Source organism: Oryx dammah, unplaced genomic scaffold (genome assembly GCF_014754425.2).
Source record: "Oryx dammah isolate SB20612 unplaced genomic scaffold, SCBI_Odam_1.1 HiC_scaffold_12, whole genome shotgun sequence".
NCBI classification, from domain to species: Eukaryota; Metazoa; Chordata; class Mammalia; order Artiodactyla; family Bovidae; genus Oryx; species Oryx dammah.
In genome coordinates this window covers 6,101,890-6,117,610 of record NW_024070196.1, presented here as the reverse complement: position 1 = coordinate 6,117,610, position 15,721 = coordinate 6,101,890, and the positions used below count along the sequence as shown (strand labels likewise).

The window sequence follows — 15,721 nt, the reverse complement described above, 5'->3', positions numbered from 1 at the left end:
AGAGACTCCGTGCTCCCCGCGATGAGTGCGGCAGACAGCCCGTCCCTGAGAGACGCTGCGGAGAATCTCCGCACAGCCTTCCTGACAGACAGGCAGAAGACAATGGTGACACCACACCACTCTCACGGACGCCAGCCACTTTAACGTGGCCGTGACCAGCGGAACCGCTGAGCCCCGCAGCCCTAGACAGGATGGAACATCCCTGAGCACATCTCCATGGTGTCAGATTTGTAACGGCCCCTTCAGAGGTGCCCTCCAAGGACCGAGGCGTTTAGTCAGAGTTTGCAGCATTTCGCGCAGAATAAACGTTTCTTCTACAGTCGGTAAAACAACTGTCTGCTTTGTGAGAACCCAGCTTCCTGCCAGACCCTGGCACGGTTCAACACTGCCTGACATCCAGAAAGCCTATCTATTGATTTCCTTTTGTCCTGCAGAGAGACAAGTGAAGGGCCATCCCGAACATCCAGACTGTCTTCAAGAAGCCTCCACGGCTGCTGTGAGCAGCTCTGCAAGTCTACACACAAGAAATGACTGACCGAGGAGCCCGCCTCGTGGGTCTTCAGAGGCGTATCCACCCGAGGCTCATGAGGAAGGCGAGCGCAGCCTCTGCACTCCACCCGGAGCCCCCCGCACGCCACCAGGAGCCCGCCGCATGCCACCCGGAGCCCCCCGCACTCCACCCGGAGCCCCCTGCACTCCACCCGCAGTGCAGCCTCCGCACTCCACCCGGAGCCCCCCGCCCGCCCAGCGGCCTACCGCAGCCTCTGGAGAGGACCCACCAGCAGGGCGCAGCTGTGCTCCGGCAGCATCCCGTACTGTCGCACCAGCCTCTCGCGGGTGACGCGGGGCAGCTCAGGGAGCTGCTCCCGCAGCAGGTCGATGTTGATCACCTGCTGCGGGTCTGCGCCGGAGGGGAGGGACCCTGAGTCGTAGAGCAGCAGCGGGGGCAGGTTGGGCTCCGGCATGAACCTGGGTGCAGAGAGGAGACGGCCTGACTCTCCGTACTGGGCTGAGTTGGAAGAGACAAACTACAGCTGATGTGAAGCTCCGTCTATAGACGCTGCTACAAATAGTTTCTGAAGTCCCACATCAAGTCTCCTGCTTTCCCATGAGCTAGTCCTTGTACAAATGTAAGATCAAAACCACCACACCCAGCACTCTCCACGCTTATAGGTGAGCACTGTGTGAAAAGGGCACAGCACAGGGTTGATGCCGCCCTGCCGTTTATAATAACGGATCAAGTGCATATTCACAACAAGACACGGACTGGAAAAAAACAGAACCAAATAAGAGCAACTTACTTTTTAGGAAGGTGACTTCACCCACTTTAAAATTTTCAGTATTTTTTAGCAGTTTTTATGAAAGGGAAACCTTTCCTGAGAATTGGAATAAATCAATGGACTTTGCTAAATAATGGGTTGGCCAAAAAGTTTGTTCAAGTTTTTCCATAACATCTGATGGAAAAACCCCAAAGAACTTCTGGCCCAACCCAATAAAATGCAGAAGGTAGGCAAGAGGGAGGGATGAATTAGGGGAGCACAGCTGGCTTTCAGGGCAGTGAAGCCGCTCTGTGTGACTGTTAACGGTGCACACATGCCATCATACGTCTGTTAAACTCACAGGACAGACGACATGAGGGTGAACCCTAAGGCAAACTGTGGACTTCAGTTACTACCAAGGTATCAATACTGGCTCATCAGGTTTAACAAATTTACCACATTACACACTAATGCAAGATGTTATAAGAGGAAACCTGTGTGTGTGTTTTGGGGCGGGGGAGAGGTATACAGCATACACCAAGAAGTATATGCAAACTCTAATTTCCACTCAATTCTGCTGGCAAACTAAAACTGCAATAAAAAAGTCAATTAAAAAAAAATGCGGATGCTGCATCACTGCATCAGCTGTTGTCAAACTAAGGTGTCCTTCCCTTTTGTCTATTCTAGCATCTAACGTTTTTCCCTCTGCCCATACTTGTCAGAGGGCTTAAGCAGAAGCAGGGTTACGCTGATTAAATGGTGGCTCCCAGGTAATAGATCAGAAATGCAAGCAACTCATCACCTCAATGCCAAATCTATGCTATGAATCAGCCTGACTTCTGAAGGCAAGAGGAAAGCAAAGGGAGGCTTCCCAAACCTCATCTATTAACCCAGGGGAGCAACCTGAAGCCACTGACTCTGCTAAAAGCCAACACCATGCTCAGCGAGAGAGCAGCACCAAGACAGCAGCGGCCACACGGGAAAACAGAAGTTTCTTGGGAAGAACAGACTGAACCGAGAGAGATCACTGTAACGAGAACAAGGGTGACTCTGGCAGACACATGAGTGGCGTCCTCGAGGTGACGTCCACTCTTAGGGTTTATGAGCTGCTTCCCTCCTGAACCACGATGCTATATTCGTTCCTCATCGACAGCAATGGCTACTCTCATATCTTCCTGCACTTCACAAAGTAAAGTGCCAACGTCTACCACTTCATTGCTTAAACTTTTAATTTTTGCAGTCTGATAAACGGGAAGAAACAAGAGGCTCAATTTACCCTAAGCTATTCCTTTTTTTAAATGTGGAACATTTTAAAAATCTTTATTGAAACTGTTAAAATATTGCTTCTGCTTTATGTTTTTTGGCTGTGGAGGCACATGGGATCTTAGTTCCCCGATCAGGGGATCACTGTTTCAATGTTTCCTGCTCCCTGCACAGCAAGGTGAGATCTTAGCCACTGGACACCACCAGGGAAGTCCCCAAAGCTATTCTTCTCATTTGCTTTGTTTCTGGATCTCATATTAAGTCTAACTTGTTAAACGGTATTACCTGAGATGTGACGGGAACTGCCATTAACATATACAATTCTTTTTTTCTACCTTCTTACAGTCCTTGAGTTGCTGAATTTGTCACTGAAAGTAAGCATGAGAACAGCCCGGGTCTCCCCTCAACGGCCATCCTCTCGGCTCAGTTAGAACAGCTCTGACGAGGTGAGTGCCTAAGTGTTTTCCAACCGTTGAATCCTGTCAAATAAGGTACTCCAAGGCTCCCAAATCAAAATACTCTTCCTCTCAGGACACACGTAAACCAGGAACCCTGGATCTTCCACTGTGCAAAGACGACAACAGAAAGTGGTTCCTAAAAGCCACCCAGGATCTCTGTGTCGGTCTGTAAGTGGGCCTGGAATACGAGCCAAACAGAGAACGGTATTTTGACACGAGGAATAACCACCTGTAGTCTTGTTTTCCTTCTTTGTCTCTCATCGGCACGGTGCACCTGTGACAGTTAAATGAGAAAACATTTAAAAAAGCGCTGCAGCAAAGGCTGGTATGTATGCAGACAGGGGTTCGCTACCAACAGGGGAAGCAGGGGACTCAAGCTCCTCTGCCTTCTGTGGGAGACACTTTCCTGAATATGCTGCAGAGATGATATTAAAGAAAGACATATGTGTAGCATGATAATTCAAAAAAAGAAAAAGAAATTGCTTCAGTGTTTCCAACATTTAACCAGCTCAAACTCCAGGCTTTTGAAATCTTTCCCCTAGTCTTCTGTTAAGTGTATGAAGAAGTGAAAGTGTTACTCAGTCGTGTCCAACTCTTTGCAACCCCATGAACTGTAGCCTGCCAGGCTCCTCTGTCCATGGAATTCTCCAGGCAAGAATACTGGAGTGGGTTGCCATTTCCTCCTCCAGGGGATGTTTCTGATGCAGGGACTGAACCCAGGTCTCCTGCATTGTAGGCAGACTCTTTACTGTCTGAGCCACCGGGGAACAAAGAATCAGAAAGTTAAGACTCAGAGATACTGAACAGATAAACACACCTCTACAGCCAGCTCCAAGCTTTCTTTCACTTCTAAGCTGAAACTGGCAGGTCTGACAGAATTTAAGGAAGTCAAAATTCTTGGCACAAAGGAGGTAAGCTGGAATCCAGGGAGGGGCCAGGATCTAAGTCTCCAAGTCTGTTCAGTCAAGTGAAATCTCTCACCAGCCCTGGAGGGTGTATCACATCCCTGTGGGGTATGGCATTTTCCTAATGAGGAAACCAGAGAAGCTAGGTACCTTCTTCATGGTGATATGGCTGGTCTGCAGAGCGCTACCGACCTGTATTCAAGATGCTGTCATGCAAACTCACCCAAGCTTGTAATCAAACGAGCGAGTTTCATTCAGAATTTCACCTCCATTCTCAAGTTCATTGATTTGCCTCTGAATTTCATAGTCTAAAAAAAAAAAAAAAGTTTAGTATCATATTTGATTCCTTTATCCAGTTAAGCAATAATTGGAACTCTTTCAATCTTTAGGTCAAAAAATAATCAAGGGAGTTGTTTATAATAATTCTTTCCATAGGTGCTGTATTTTTTTCTTCTTGCTGCCATCACAGAATAATCCTGCTGGGAAGGGTCTTTTAGGAAGCTCTGCTCTCCCACTTTTTGAGCAAACCCAGGTTTAGAGCAATTAACGTGACCCAGTCCAGAACACAAGTACACAGCTTGGCAGAAGGGCTAGGGCCAACGCTTGAGGACAAGCGACTCCGGATCTAGGACCCTTGCTTATCAAAGAGTGTTTATCCCAGGATCCATGGACAGGCTTCAGGGGGTTCTGGTATCTCCTGGGATTATATACAAATGTGGGTGTGTGCCTAGGCACAGATTTTGGAGAAATGATCCAGAATGTCCACTGTATTTTCAAAGGGATCTATGGCCCCAAATGCTGAAGAGCTGCTGCTCTACGCCATGACACCTCACCACCGAACAAGGCAGCAGTGGTAAGCGGAGCACAGCCTCAGCTGCCGAGCTTCTCTATGAAAAGAGCTTCAGCCTGCCCTCCCTCCTTAAAGTGAAAGTGAAGTCGCTCAGTCGTATCTGACTCTTTGCGACCTGTGGACTGTAGCCCACCAAGCTCCTCCGTCCATGGGATTCTCCAGGCAAGAATACTGGAGTGGGTTGCCATTAACTCCCCACTAAAACATACTCCTCTTGCCCTCGCCCAAGTCCTGACTCTTATTGAGCTGACAAAAAGCAACACCAAGAGGATGGCTAAAAGGCCTGATGTAAGGAGAAAATTGGGGTAGAAAAATTACAGGCTTGGGGACTTAAGCCCGTAACAGGAAAGCTGGGGTTCTTCCAGCCCCAGCCCGACCACAGGTAGAGTTCTGTCTCAGACCACTGCTCCACAGGGTACTTCATAGGACAACAGAAGGCTAGGGGCAGCCAAAGCCTTCAAACTCATCTGTGATGAATCTACCTAAAATCTTGTTGCTTGCTTAAATTCCAATCACCACCTCTTACAATAATGAGCTTCAGGGCATTCACCTACAAGGCAAAGTGGAACTTTTTTCTGTTCATTCCAAGCTTCACCTTCACCAACCTGAGCTGGAAGGGTTTCTCCTGGCCCAGACCTTTTGCAGCCTCGGACACATGGACAGTGTCTCCTCTCACAAGCAGAAGAGTCCACCCTTGTTACCCTGTCCTTATGCAGGACGTTTCCCCTATACATCCTGTATGTCATCCCCTTGACCATCAGTTCAGTTCAGTCCCTCAGTCGTGTCCGACTCTTTGCGACCCCATGGACTGCAGCACACTGGGCTTCCCTGTTCATCACCAGCTCCTGGAGCTTGCTCAAACTCATGTCCATCGAATCGGTGATGCCATCCAACCATCTCATCCTCTGTCATCCCCTTCTCCTCCTGCCTTCAATCTTTCCCAGCATCAGGGTCTTTCTCAGTGAGTCAGTTCTTCACATCAGGTGGTCAAAGTATTGGGGTTTCAGCTTCAGCATCAGTCCTTCCAAAGAATATTCAGGCTTGATTTCCTTTAGGATGGACTGGTTGGATCTCCTTGCTGTCCAAGGGACTCTTAAGAGTCTTCTCCAACACCACAGTTCAAAAGCATCAATTCTTCAGTGCTCAGCTTTCTTTATAGTCCAGTTCTCATATCCATACATGACTACTGGAGAAGCCATAGCTTTGACTAGATGGCCTTTGTTGGCAAAATAATGTCTCTGCTTTTTAATATGCTGTCTAGGTTGGTCATAGCTTTACTTCCAAGGAGCAAGCATCTTTTAATTTCATGGCTGCAGTCACCATCTGCAGTGATTTTGGAGCCCAAAAAATAAAGTCTTTCACTGTTTCCATTTTTTCCCCATGTCTTTGCCATGAAGTGATGGGACTGGAGGCCATGAGCTTCACTTTTTGAATGCTGAATTTTAAGCCTGCTTCTTCACTTTCCTCTTTCACTTTCATTAAGAAGCTCTTTAGTTCCTCTTCACTTGCTGCCGTAAGAGTGGTGTCATCTTCATATCTGAGGTTACTGATACAGCTGCGTATCTGAGGCCCTTGACCATGTTGATGCCTTTTTGTTGAAACTGTATAGACTCACAGTGTCTTCATTAAGGCTGGTTGTTTATTTCAGGTTCAGGATAATAAAGTTTTATACAAGACCAGAAAATCTGTCTTCCTTCTAACACTCTGCTTTGGCTGGGATGCCACTTTCATCCATCCTCTGCTCTGTGCACCTTGAAGGATGTGCCTCCACCTCCACCTCTACCTCTTCCCTTCTTTCTCTCCTCCTCTAAGATACCTTTGGTTTTAAAGAGTACTTTCATTTTTCTGAGATGTCATCCCCTCACATTCACAGTCATCAACTTCTATGGACCACTCCAGCTGCTGAGCTTGCTCAGTTCTTCTGTTTTAATTACTAGCACACATCTGTCCACATTGAAAGATCCACAGCATGTGCTCCAGTAAGATCACTACTTGATTACACAGGCCTAGGCAATCTATTCTCTGGTGGGTCAGACAGTAAAGAGTCCATGTGCAATGCAGGAGACCCAGGTTCAATCCCTGGGTTGGGAAGATCCCCTGGAGAAGAGAATGGCAACCCATTCCAGTATTCTCGCCTAGAAAATTCTATGGACACAGGAGCCTGGCGGGCTACAGCCCACAGGGAAGCAAAGAGTCGGACACGAATGAGCGAATAACACTTTCACTTTCAAGCAATCTGTTACTTAAAACAGTTAAAAGCAGAAAAACATACTGACCAGTTAGGTCAAATTGTGGCTAATGTATAACAAATATGACGTTATACGGTTCAGACCGGTTGTGGTACATGGAAAAACAGTTACAGAATTTTGCAAATCCTCCCATAGAGGTGAAGTCTATTTCCTCCCCCTTCCCTTGAACCTGTTTTGAATGGAATGTGCTGGAAGGAATGTTGTGCAAGTTCTAGAGCTAAAGACTGAGGAGGACTTGAGGGATCTGCCTTCCTCCTCCTAGGATGCCACCTCTGCCAAATAAGAAAGCCTGGGCTAAGCAAGTGAACGCAGAAAGCCCACATGGGTAAAGAAGCCCAGCAGATGTCTGGCACCAAGGCCCCGGCGTGTAAGGTCCTCTTGGACTCTATCTCAGCAGAGTGCTGGCTCCCCAGAGTCAGATGAAGGGCAGGACCAGCAGAAAACCACCCAACCCATGAAACTGTGCAGCTGAGATGTCATGTAAGTCATTAAGTTGGGTTGGGGGGGCCCTGTTACACAGAGGCAGCTGCTACAAAGAAGTATATGAGGAGCAACAGCTGACATTCACCTATAGCTCTGGCCAAAAATCGGGCACTGTTGAGATTCTTCACTTCGGTCCGAACGCCCAAAGGCTCCCCAGGGCGATGCACAGATATATTGGCATCCACTCTTAACTGGCCCTCTGGAAGGAAAGAAAAAAAGACAACTCTTTAGAAATTCTCTGAGGGAACGCAGTCTTTTTAAGGCAAGAAAGTGCAAGCAATATCTAATTCTAGCTGATGTCCATGGTGCCAGTGGTAAAGAGTCTGCCTGCCAATGCAGGAGATGAGACCTGGGTTCAATTTTTTCCTGGGTCAGGAAGATCCCCTGGAATAGGAAATGGCAACCCACTCCAGTATTCCTGCCTGGAGCATGCCACGGACAGAGGAGCCTGGTGAGCTACGGTCCATGGGGTTGCAAAGAGTCCGACACAACTGAGCATGCGTGCGCACACACGTACACTTTCAAAGGTAAGGTTGGTCCTGAAGTTCACAGCTGGTACTTCTGCCCACTGACAAGACCAACAGTCCTAAGGCATCTGCAGGATGTGTGCATACGTGTGTAGGGATATTTCTGTGCACTTGTACACAGAAAACAGAAGAAATTCTGCATATACCATCTGGGGAAATCTAATTTCTTTCGTGCCAAATAAGAAAAACAACATTGTTAAAATGGAGGTTTACTCTGAAGTTTTATTCAAAGCGTCAGAGCTGGGTTGGGGGGGAAGGCCTCAGAAATTGTTATGTGATAGCCCTACACTGCTCTCTGAGGGAATGTGGATTTCCAACAGCGATTCCAGGAGATTTATAAGAGAGTCCTTGAGAATTTACAGCTCAAGGGCACAAGCCAGAAACGTGGGCTTTTTCCCCTCCTCCTTCCTCCAGGTACTGTAATAATTTCTTTCTTCTGCAAACAGGACTCGAGTCCTTCCTGACGGCTGTAGGGGTTTGCCACAGCAGACAGTGCTGGGGGTAGGGGGCAACCAGAGACAGCAGCCCTCATTCTAGAACTTTCTTTGACCCTGAGCCCCGCCCCCACCCCCGCCCACTTTGGAAGCAGTCATCCCTAAGGAACTAGGTAGTTTGCGACCCCTCCTGGTCCAGCCCCCTCCCTCCCCGGTTCTGGCCGTGTCCTTCCACAGGACGATGGCATCCCTTAGTGCTGGACCACGCGCACGGCCCCCAGCGGTGCCCCGCCTCTGCCCAGCACCCACCAGCCCTCCTCTGGTCTTAGCCGCCGTGCCCCCGCGCTTTCCGCCGCTCACTCCCTGCCTGCCGCTGGTCCCCATGTGCCCTGGTCATCACTGGTACTGTCCCTCCTTCAACCTCGGCTCAGCCTTCAAGGTCCCACACGAGTGGGACTTTCCCCTCCCCACCCCCACTGGTGCTCCTCCGAGTTACCGGAATACACGCTCAGGACCGCACAGGACCGCAGCCTATTCGGAATTCATCTTATCTTTAAGACCAGACGGAAGGCCTTTGAGAATGGGGCCTTTCCTTCCAAGGACACCAGCCCTTCAGTTCTCTCCTCTATCCACACCAGGGGTTAATTCTCTTCCTCATGGCCCCCGTATGTATATGTATGCAACAGTATTTTTCACTAAAAACAGAACCTGAAGACCTGCTCCCTTGAACTCAATTCTCTCTCCACCATCCGGCTAGTCTCTCTCTGCTTTCCTTTTCAGCAAACCCTCTCAAATACTGCTTGCCTGCTGACACGCTGTCTCCATGACCTCACCCTTCAGTCACTCCTGGACCTGTGTCAGCCTGGCTTCTGCCCCCAGCTCCCGGAAAACACCTTGCCAAAGCCACCAACAGGCCCTGGCCGTCGAATGCCTCGGACACACGGACACAGGACATGCTGTGCCTTCACCTCACTAGATATACAGGCAGCACGTGACCTACCAGCCCCCCTCAGCGGCTGGCACCAGCACTCCCCAGGTCTCCTCTGGGCTCCTGAACTCGTTTCCACGTCTCTATCATCTGTTCCCATCCTTGTGCGCTCTCTGTAAAGGAGTGTGGCTTTAAACACCACCTCCGTTCTGACAGTCCCTAGACTTCTCACTTCAGCCCAGACCCCCGCTCTGACCTCTGACGTCTCCTTCAGCTCCCCATGGGGGCGGCCGGGGTGCATCAGTTTCCTCAGCTGAAAGATTTGCCCATCCGCAGAGCAATCTTTGTCCTCAGCCTCCCAGTGTCAGCAAAAGGCACCACCATCTCGTGCCTCAAGCGTGACCTCTTCCTGCCTCCTGCCTTCTACATCAGCCTATTAACAAATCCTGTTACTTCTAAAACCCCCCTCGAAACCACCTATCTTGACCTCTCCATCCTCATGAACACCAGCTCTGCCCACACCAGCACCACCCTCCACTGAACTACTGGGAAGGCTTCTTACCCGGGCTCTGCTTCCACTCGTACCCCGCTGAAACCCGCGGTCCACAGAGCAGCCAGTGGTTTCCTAAAACATTCTTCTGACTCTGTCCTTCAATGGCTTAAAACCCTTCTGTGACCTCCCACTGTGGAATGAAATCCAAACTCATCATGGTCTTAGCATTGTGGTTTAGCCCTCTGACCTTTTCAGTCTTACCTGAGGCACAGCCCCCTGCTCCTGGCACTCTCCCTGCCGTGGTCTTCTGCCTCGCTGGTGTTAATACCTGCAGGCATATTCTACACTTTCCCTCACCTCCAGGACGTGGCCTGGGCTCCTGGCTGGATGCTTACCCTCTAGCTGATGCTGGCTGGAACCTTGGAGCATTCTCCTGAGGTCCTCGCCTTCCAATGGTATCCTTTATCACGGTACCTTCGGTGCTTCCTTAAAGCACTTCTCACTATGTGCTATGAGCTAAGTCGCTTCGGTGTGTCCAACTCTTTGCGACCCTCTGGACTGTAACAGCCCGCCAAGCTCCTCTGCCCGTGGTACTTTTCAGACAAGACTGAAGTGGGCTGCCATGCCCTCCTCTTCCAGGGGATCTTCCGGACGCAGGGATTGAACCCTCATCTCTTATGTCTCCTGTACCGGCAGGCGGATGCCTTACCACCGCACCACCCGGGAAGCCCCACTTATCACTGTAACTATAAAGCTATTTCGTTTTATTTGTCACTGTATGTGTCTGTCTCATGAATACATACTCCCTTCCTCACTGCTCTATTCAGAACCTAGAGCTGGCTCTGGCCCAAGGTAACTGTTCGATGAATTCATACCCTGGTACTTGCCTGAGGAATCAGTAAGCAGACTGGTCTCACAGTAGGTTCCTGACAAGTTCTAAAGTTCTGTCTGAACAGGACTAATCTACCGAATCATCTGAAAGGCCCATTCAGCTCAAAGGAAAACTTGCCAAGTATGCTGAGCTCTGCCCAACCCCGTTTCAGTATTTGGGAGAGAACTTTTTTTGAGCTCTGAGAACCTTGAATAGGACCTCACTTGCTTTTAAAATAAAACCATCTCTCACAATTTAGACTTTTAATTTGGAAGAGGAACAAAAGCACGAGTTTCAGTCTCTCCCAGGGAAGATCACGCTCTGCAGAGGTCTGAGGGGACTCATTTAGTGCCCTGCAGTGTTGAAAGCATTCCCTTGCCTGGACTCAAACACAGTACCCAACATGCACAAAAGGCGTTTTACCCAATGAAGATGAAATACCTTTTAAACAAATTAAGTTAAATTGCCTCAAGTCCACAAAAGCCTCACCAGCCAGGTTTGCTTCAGTGCATTCTGCAACACCAGGGGAGGGCCTTCATGAGGACAGTATCAAGCTCAATTTCCACCCTCTAGAAGCAGACATGTGTAACAGCAAGATGAAAAACCCTACCACTGAGCACAATGATATGGTGCACTTACGTGCTATTTTTCCCCCCAAACACATCCACACATGAGAAATATAACATCAGGGCAGAAAATGGCTTCAGTCAACAGCAGCAGCCTGAGGATTTAGTGAAGGCCTGTTAAGCTGTCTCACTCTGGTCATTCATTTCTGGTTTACTCTCCAGAACGTAGATAACAGGATTGACAAAAAGTAAGATAAAATAGTGTGACCCAACTTTACTGAAAATATTTCATAAAGCTTATTTCTCTACAATGAGTGGTATTTCTGTAAATGTAATACTACTTATTCGTATTAATAAGCACATAATGTTTAATGAGCACAGGCTATTTGTCAAGACTTGTGATATGCTTTGTGTATATTATCACATTCATTCCTTACAATACAGCGTTAATGACAAAGCCACTTAGATGTCCTTGAGGCGATTCATACCCGACAGTCCCCAAACGGAGTTCCAGGCTTCCTCCCACAATGATGTTGCTGGCTCGCTCACCCTACTCTGCTGCCCAACTCTTATCTGATACACGGATGACTTCCTCTCCTCTTGGGTTTCTTCCTTTCTCTTTCTGTATACAATTATTTAGTAACTGGTGTTACAAGTGTAGAAAGGGAGGCTCAAAGAAGTCAAACACCTCACCCAGTTTCTACAGCTAGAAGCACAGGACAGGATTCGACCCCAGGTCTAGGACCGTGGTGTCTGAAGCACCTACTCTGCTATCCCAGGTCTCCAGGCTGTTTCCCACAGCAGCGGCCACCTTGTCGTGACTGGCACCAGGAAGGAGGGGCACGCAGTGCTTAAACAGGAGGGGCTCAGTTCCCAGCTCAGTCACTTCCTCTGTGCCCTGGCCACACCACCCAACCTGTAAGCCTCCACTCCTCACGTACAACAGGCACAGTAGTAACAGTCTCCGGGGAAAGTAACAGGATTTAAATGTGAAGAAAAATTAATTTTAAAGAATGCTTTCTGAACAGACGAGCATGTTTAAAGCAGCAGGCAGTAGGGCCTTGGAAACATTTAGTGTATCGACTTGGGTACATGCTCCCCTCAGCAGACTGCTCGGAGGATCTCAACAGTGGCAAACGGCCACTGAGAAGGAAATGACTTCTGGAACCCAGGCTGAGCCAGTCCACGCTCATTAGCAAAACTATCGGGAACTCACTGAATCACAGCCCGGAGCAATTGAAGCTTCACTGCAAAAGCACGTGGGGGTCCACTGGCACTCTCCGGGGTGGCCCTCGGTTCCAAGGCCTCAGTCTCCACTGGTGACACAGTGCCCTGCAGTGGGGGACGTAAGGACGGGCAAGGGGGCTGGGCTGCCAGAGCGCTGAGGGCAGGACCCCTGCAGACTCCAGGCGGACCTTCGCTCCCCACGGCACTCAGGACACCCTCACACACGCTGCCGCTGTGCTGGGGGCAACGCTGTTGGATTCATATTTAAAAGCAACAAAAAGCATCATGACGAATGAGATTTAATAAACCCTCTCTGCCTTCACCGCCTGATGAGTTCTTGCTGCTCTGGTTTATCTCATAGCAAGGACCTGATGGGACTATTTCTCAGCTAACAGGTGGTCTGTTTATTATTCCATAGGTTTGGTGGGAACCACAGTTATTTTGAAAAAGAATGGAAAAATAAAAAGAATATTTTAACAGCAATGGTGCAGAAATGGATAACCATTCAGCCTGCCCATATTTCATTTCTGTCCCACGTGTAAAGGCAGCGGGAGTCACAAGTCCAGCATGCAGAGGTCTCTCAGTCTAACACGGACCCTCTTTTCTATACGCAGACTTGCAGGCAGCTAACCTTCACGCCACTCAGACTCCTGCGGCTCTGTTTGTCCAGCCTGTAGCTTAAAGAAGATAGCAAGTCAGCAAGTTCCGTCTCCAGATTCAACCCAGACCATGGCTTTGATATTACAATTTGTTGCCCATAAGATGTCCTATGTGACAAAGATGACGTTACAGCTTCTGAAGTCCCTTTGTAACATGCAAATAAACGTGTGACAAAATGGTCAATAAATGGTATTATAATCTAACAGGCAGATGGGTCATCTGCGTCAGTAGTACTTAATGGAACCCCTTGTGACTACCTGAGATGGTTAATTGTGTCAACAAGACTGAGCCAAGGGGAGCCCTGATATTTGGTTAAACGTTATTTTGGATGTGTCCTTAGGGTGCTTCTGAAGGAGATTAACATTTGAACTGATAGTGAGTAAAGTACACTACCTGCCCACTATGGGTGGGCCTCATTCAGTCCACCGAAATCAAGAACAAGGGCCCAGTGGGGGTGAAACCAAGGAAGATGCTGTGGGGCTCCTGGACACGGAAGCCTTTCTGTGTCCCCCGTTTCCTGCTTGTAGGGAACAGACTCCAGCCTCCATGACCTTCCCTGAGTTCCAAAGGGCAGATTCAAACAGTTGCTAATCAGGGAAGGGAGGAGATGCACAGACAAGGAAGGGGCAGGCAAGAAACACTAGTGCAGCCCTGGGGCGGGGTCCTGGTTCCACTCCAGGAGATTCACACAATAGGCTCTTTATAAGAACTAAAATCCCCAACAAAGGCAAGATGTTAACTATCTGAAGAAGTATACTTCACTCCAGAGAAAAGATGACAGTTTGATAACCTTCAGTTCAGTCCTTCAGTCCTCTTTGTGACCCCATGAACTGCAGCACGCCAGGCCTCCCTGTCCATTACCAACTCCCGGAGTTCCCCCAAACCCATGTCCATTGAGTTGGTGATGCCATCCAACCATCTCATCCTTTGTCGTCCCCTTCTCCTCCTGCCCCCAATCTTTCCCAGCATCAGGGACTTTTCCAATGAGTCAGCTCTGTGCATCAGGTGGCCAGAGTACTGGAGTTTCAGCTTCAGCATCAGTCCTTCCAATGTACACTCAGGACTGATTTCCTTTAGGATGGACTGGTTTGATCACCCTGCAGTCCAAGGGACTCTCAAGTCTTCTCCAACACCACAGTTCAAAAGCATCAATTCTTTGGTGCTCAGCTTTCTTTATAGTCCAACTCTCACATCCATATACAACTACTGGAAAAACCATAGCTTTGACTAGACGAACCTTTGTTGGCAAAGTAATGTCTCTGCTTTTTAATATGCTGTCTAGGTTGGTCATAACTTTTCTTCCATGGAGTATCTTTTTATTTCATGGCTGCACTCACCATCTGCAGTGATTCTGGAGCCCTCAGAAATAAAGTTTGCCACTGTTTCCACTGTTTCTCCATCTATTTGCCATGAAGTGATGGGACCAGATGCCATGATCTTCGTTTTCTAAATGTTGAGCTTTAAGCCAACTTTTTCACTTTCCTCTTTCACCTTCATCAAGAGGCTTTTTAGTTCCTCTTCAATTTCTGCCATAAAGGTGGTATCATCTGCATATCTGAGGTTATTGATATTTCTCCCAGCAATCTTGATTCCAGCTTGTGCTTCCTCCAGCCCAGCGTTTCTCATGATGTACTCTGCATATAAGTTAAATAAGCAGGGTGACAATATACAGCCTTGACATACTCCTTTTCCTATTTGGAACCAGTCTGTTGTTCCATGTCCAGTTCTAACTGTTGCTTCCTGACCTGCATACAGATTTTTCAAGAGGCAGGTCAGGTGGTCTGGTATTCCCATCTCTTTCAGAATTTTCCACAGTTTGTTGTGATCCACACAGTCAAAGGTTTTGGTATAGTCAATAAAACAGAAATATATGTTTTTCTGGAACTCTCTTGCTTTTTCAATGATCCAGCGGATGTTGGCAATTTGATCTCTGGTTCCTCTGCCTTTTCTAAAACAAGCTTGAACATCTGGAAGTTCACGGTTTGCTGAAGCGTGGCTTGGAGAATTTTGAGCATTACTTTACTAGCATGTGAGATGAGTGCAATTGTGTGGTAGTTTGAGCATTCTTTTGCATTTTCTTTCTTTGGGATTGGAATGAAAACTGACCTTTTCCAGTCCTGTGGCCACTGCTGAAGTTTTCCAAATTTGCTGGCATATTGAGTGCAGCACTTTCACAGCATCATCTTTCAGGATTTGAAATAGCTCAACTGGAATTCCATCACCTTCACTATTTTGTTCATACTAATGCTTCCTAAGTCCCACTTGACTTCACATTCCAGGAGGTCTGGCTCTAGGTGAGTGATCACACCATTGTGATTATCTGGGTCATGAAGATCTTTTTTGTACAGTTATGTGTATTCCTGCCACCTCTTCTTAATATCTTCTGCTTCTGTTAGGTCCATTCCATTTCTGTCCTTTATTGAGCCCATCTTTGCATGAAATGTTCCCTTGGTATCTCTAATTTTCTTGAAGAGATCTCTAGTCTTTCCCATTCTATTGTTATCCTCTATTTCCCTGCACTGATCACTGAGGAAGGCTTTCTTATCTC

General features: G+C 48.1%; 1 protein-coding gene across 3 annotated transcripts in view; it reads right to left on the bottom strand.

Moving 5' to 3' along the window:
- Positions 1-15,721, bottom strand: part of GATB (glutamyl-tRNA amidotransferase subunit B) — a 93,195-nt gene that overhangs the window by 34,422 nt on the left and 43,052 nt on the right. For 2 of the 3 annotated variants that reach the window (XM_040251463.1, XM_040251466.1), the window contains exons 6-9: positions 7,553-7,666; positions 4,109-4,193; positions 3,210-3,254; positions 780-969 (exon numbers count right to left, since the gene is read on the bottom strand). In XM_040251463.1, coding sequence (XP_040107397.1) covers positions 780-969; positions 3,210-3,254; positions 4,109-4,193; positions 7,553-7,666 — 434 coding nt within the window. The remainder of the gene's footprint in view (positions 1-779; positions 970-3,209; positions 3,255-4,108; positions 4,194-7,552; positions 7,667-15,721) is intronic. The other variant, XM_040251465.1, reaches the window with a different exon arrangement.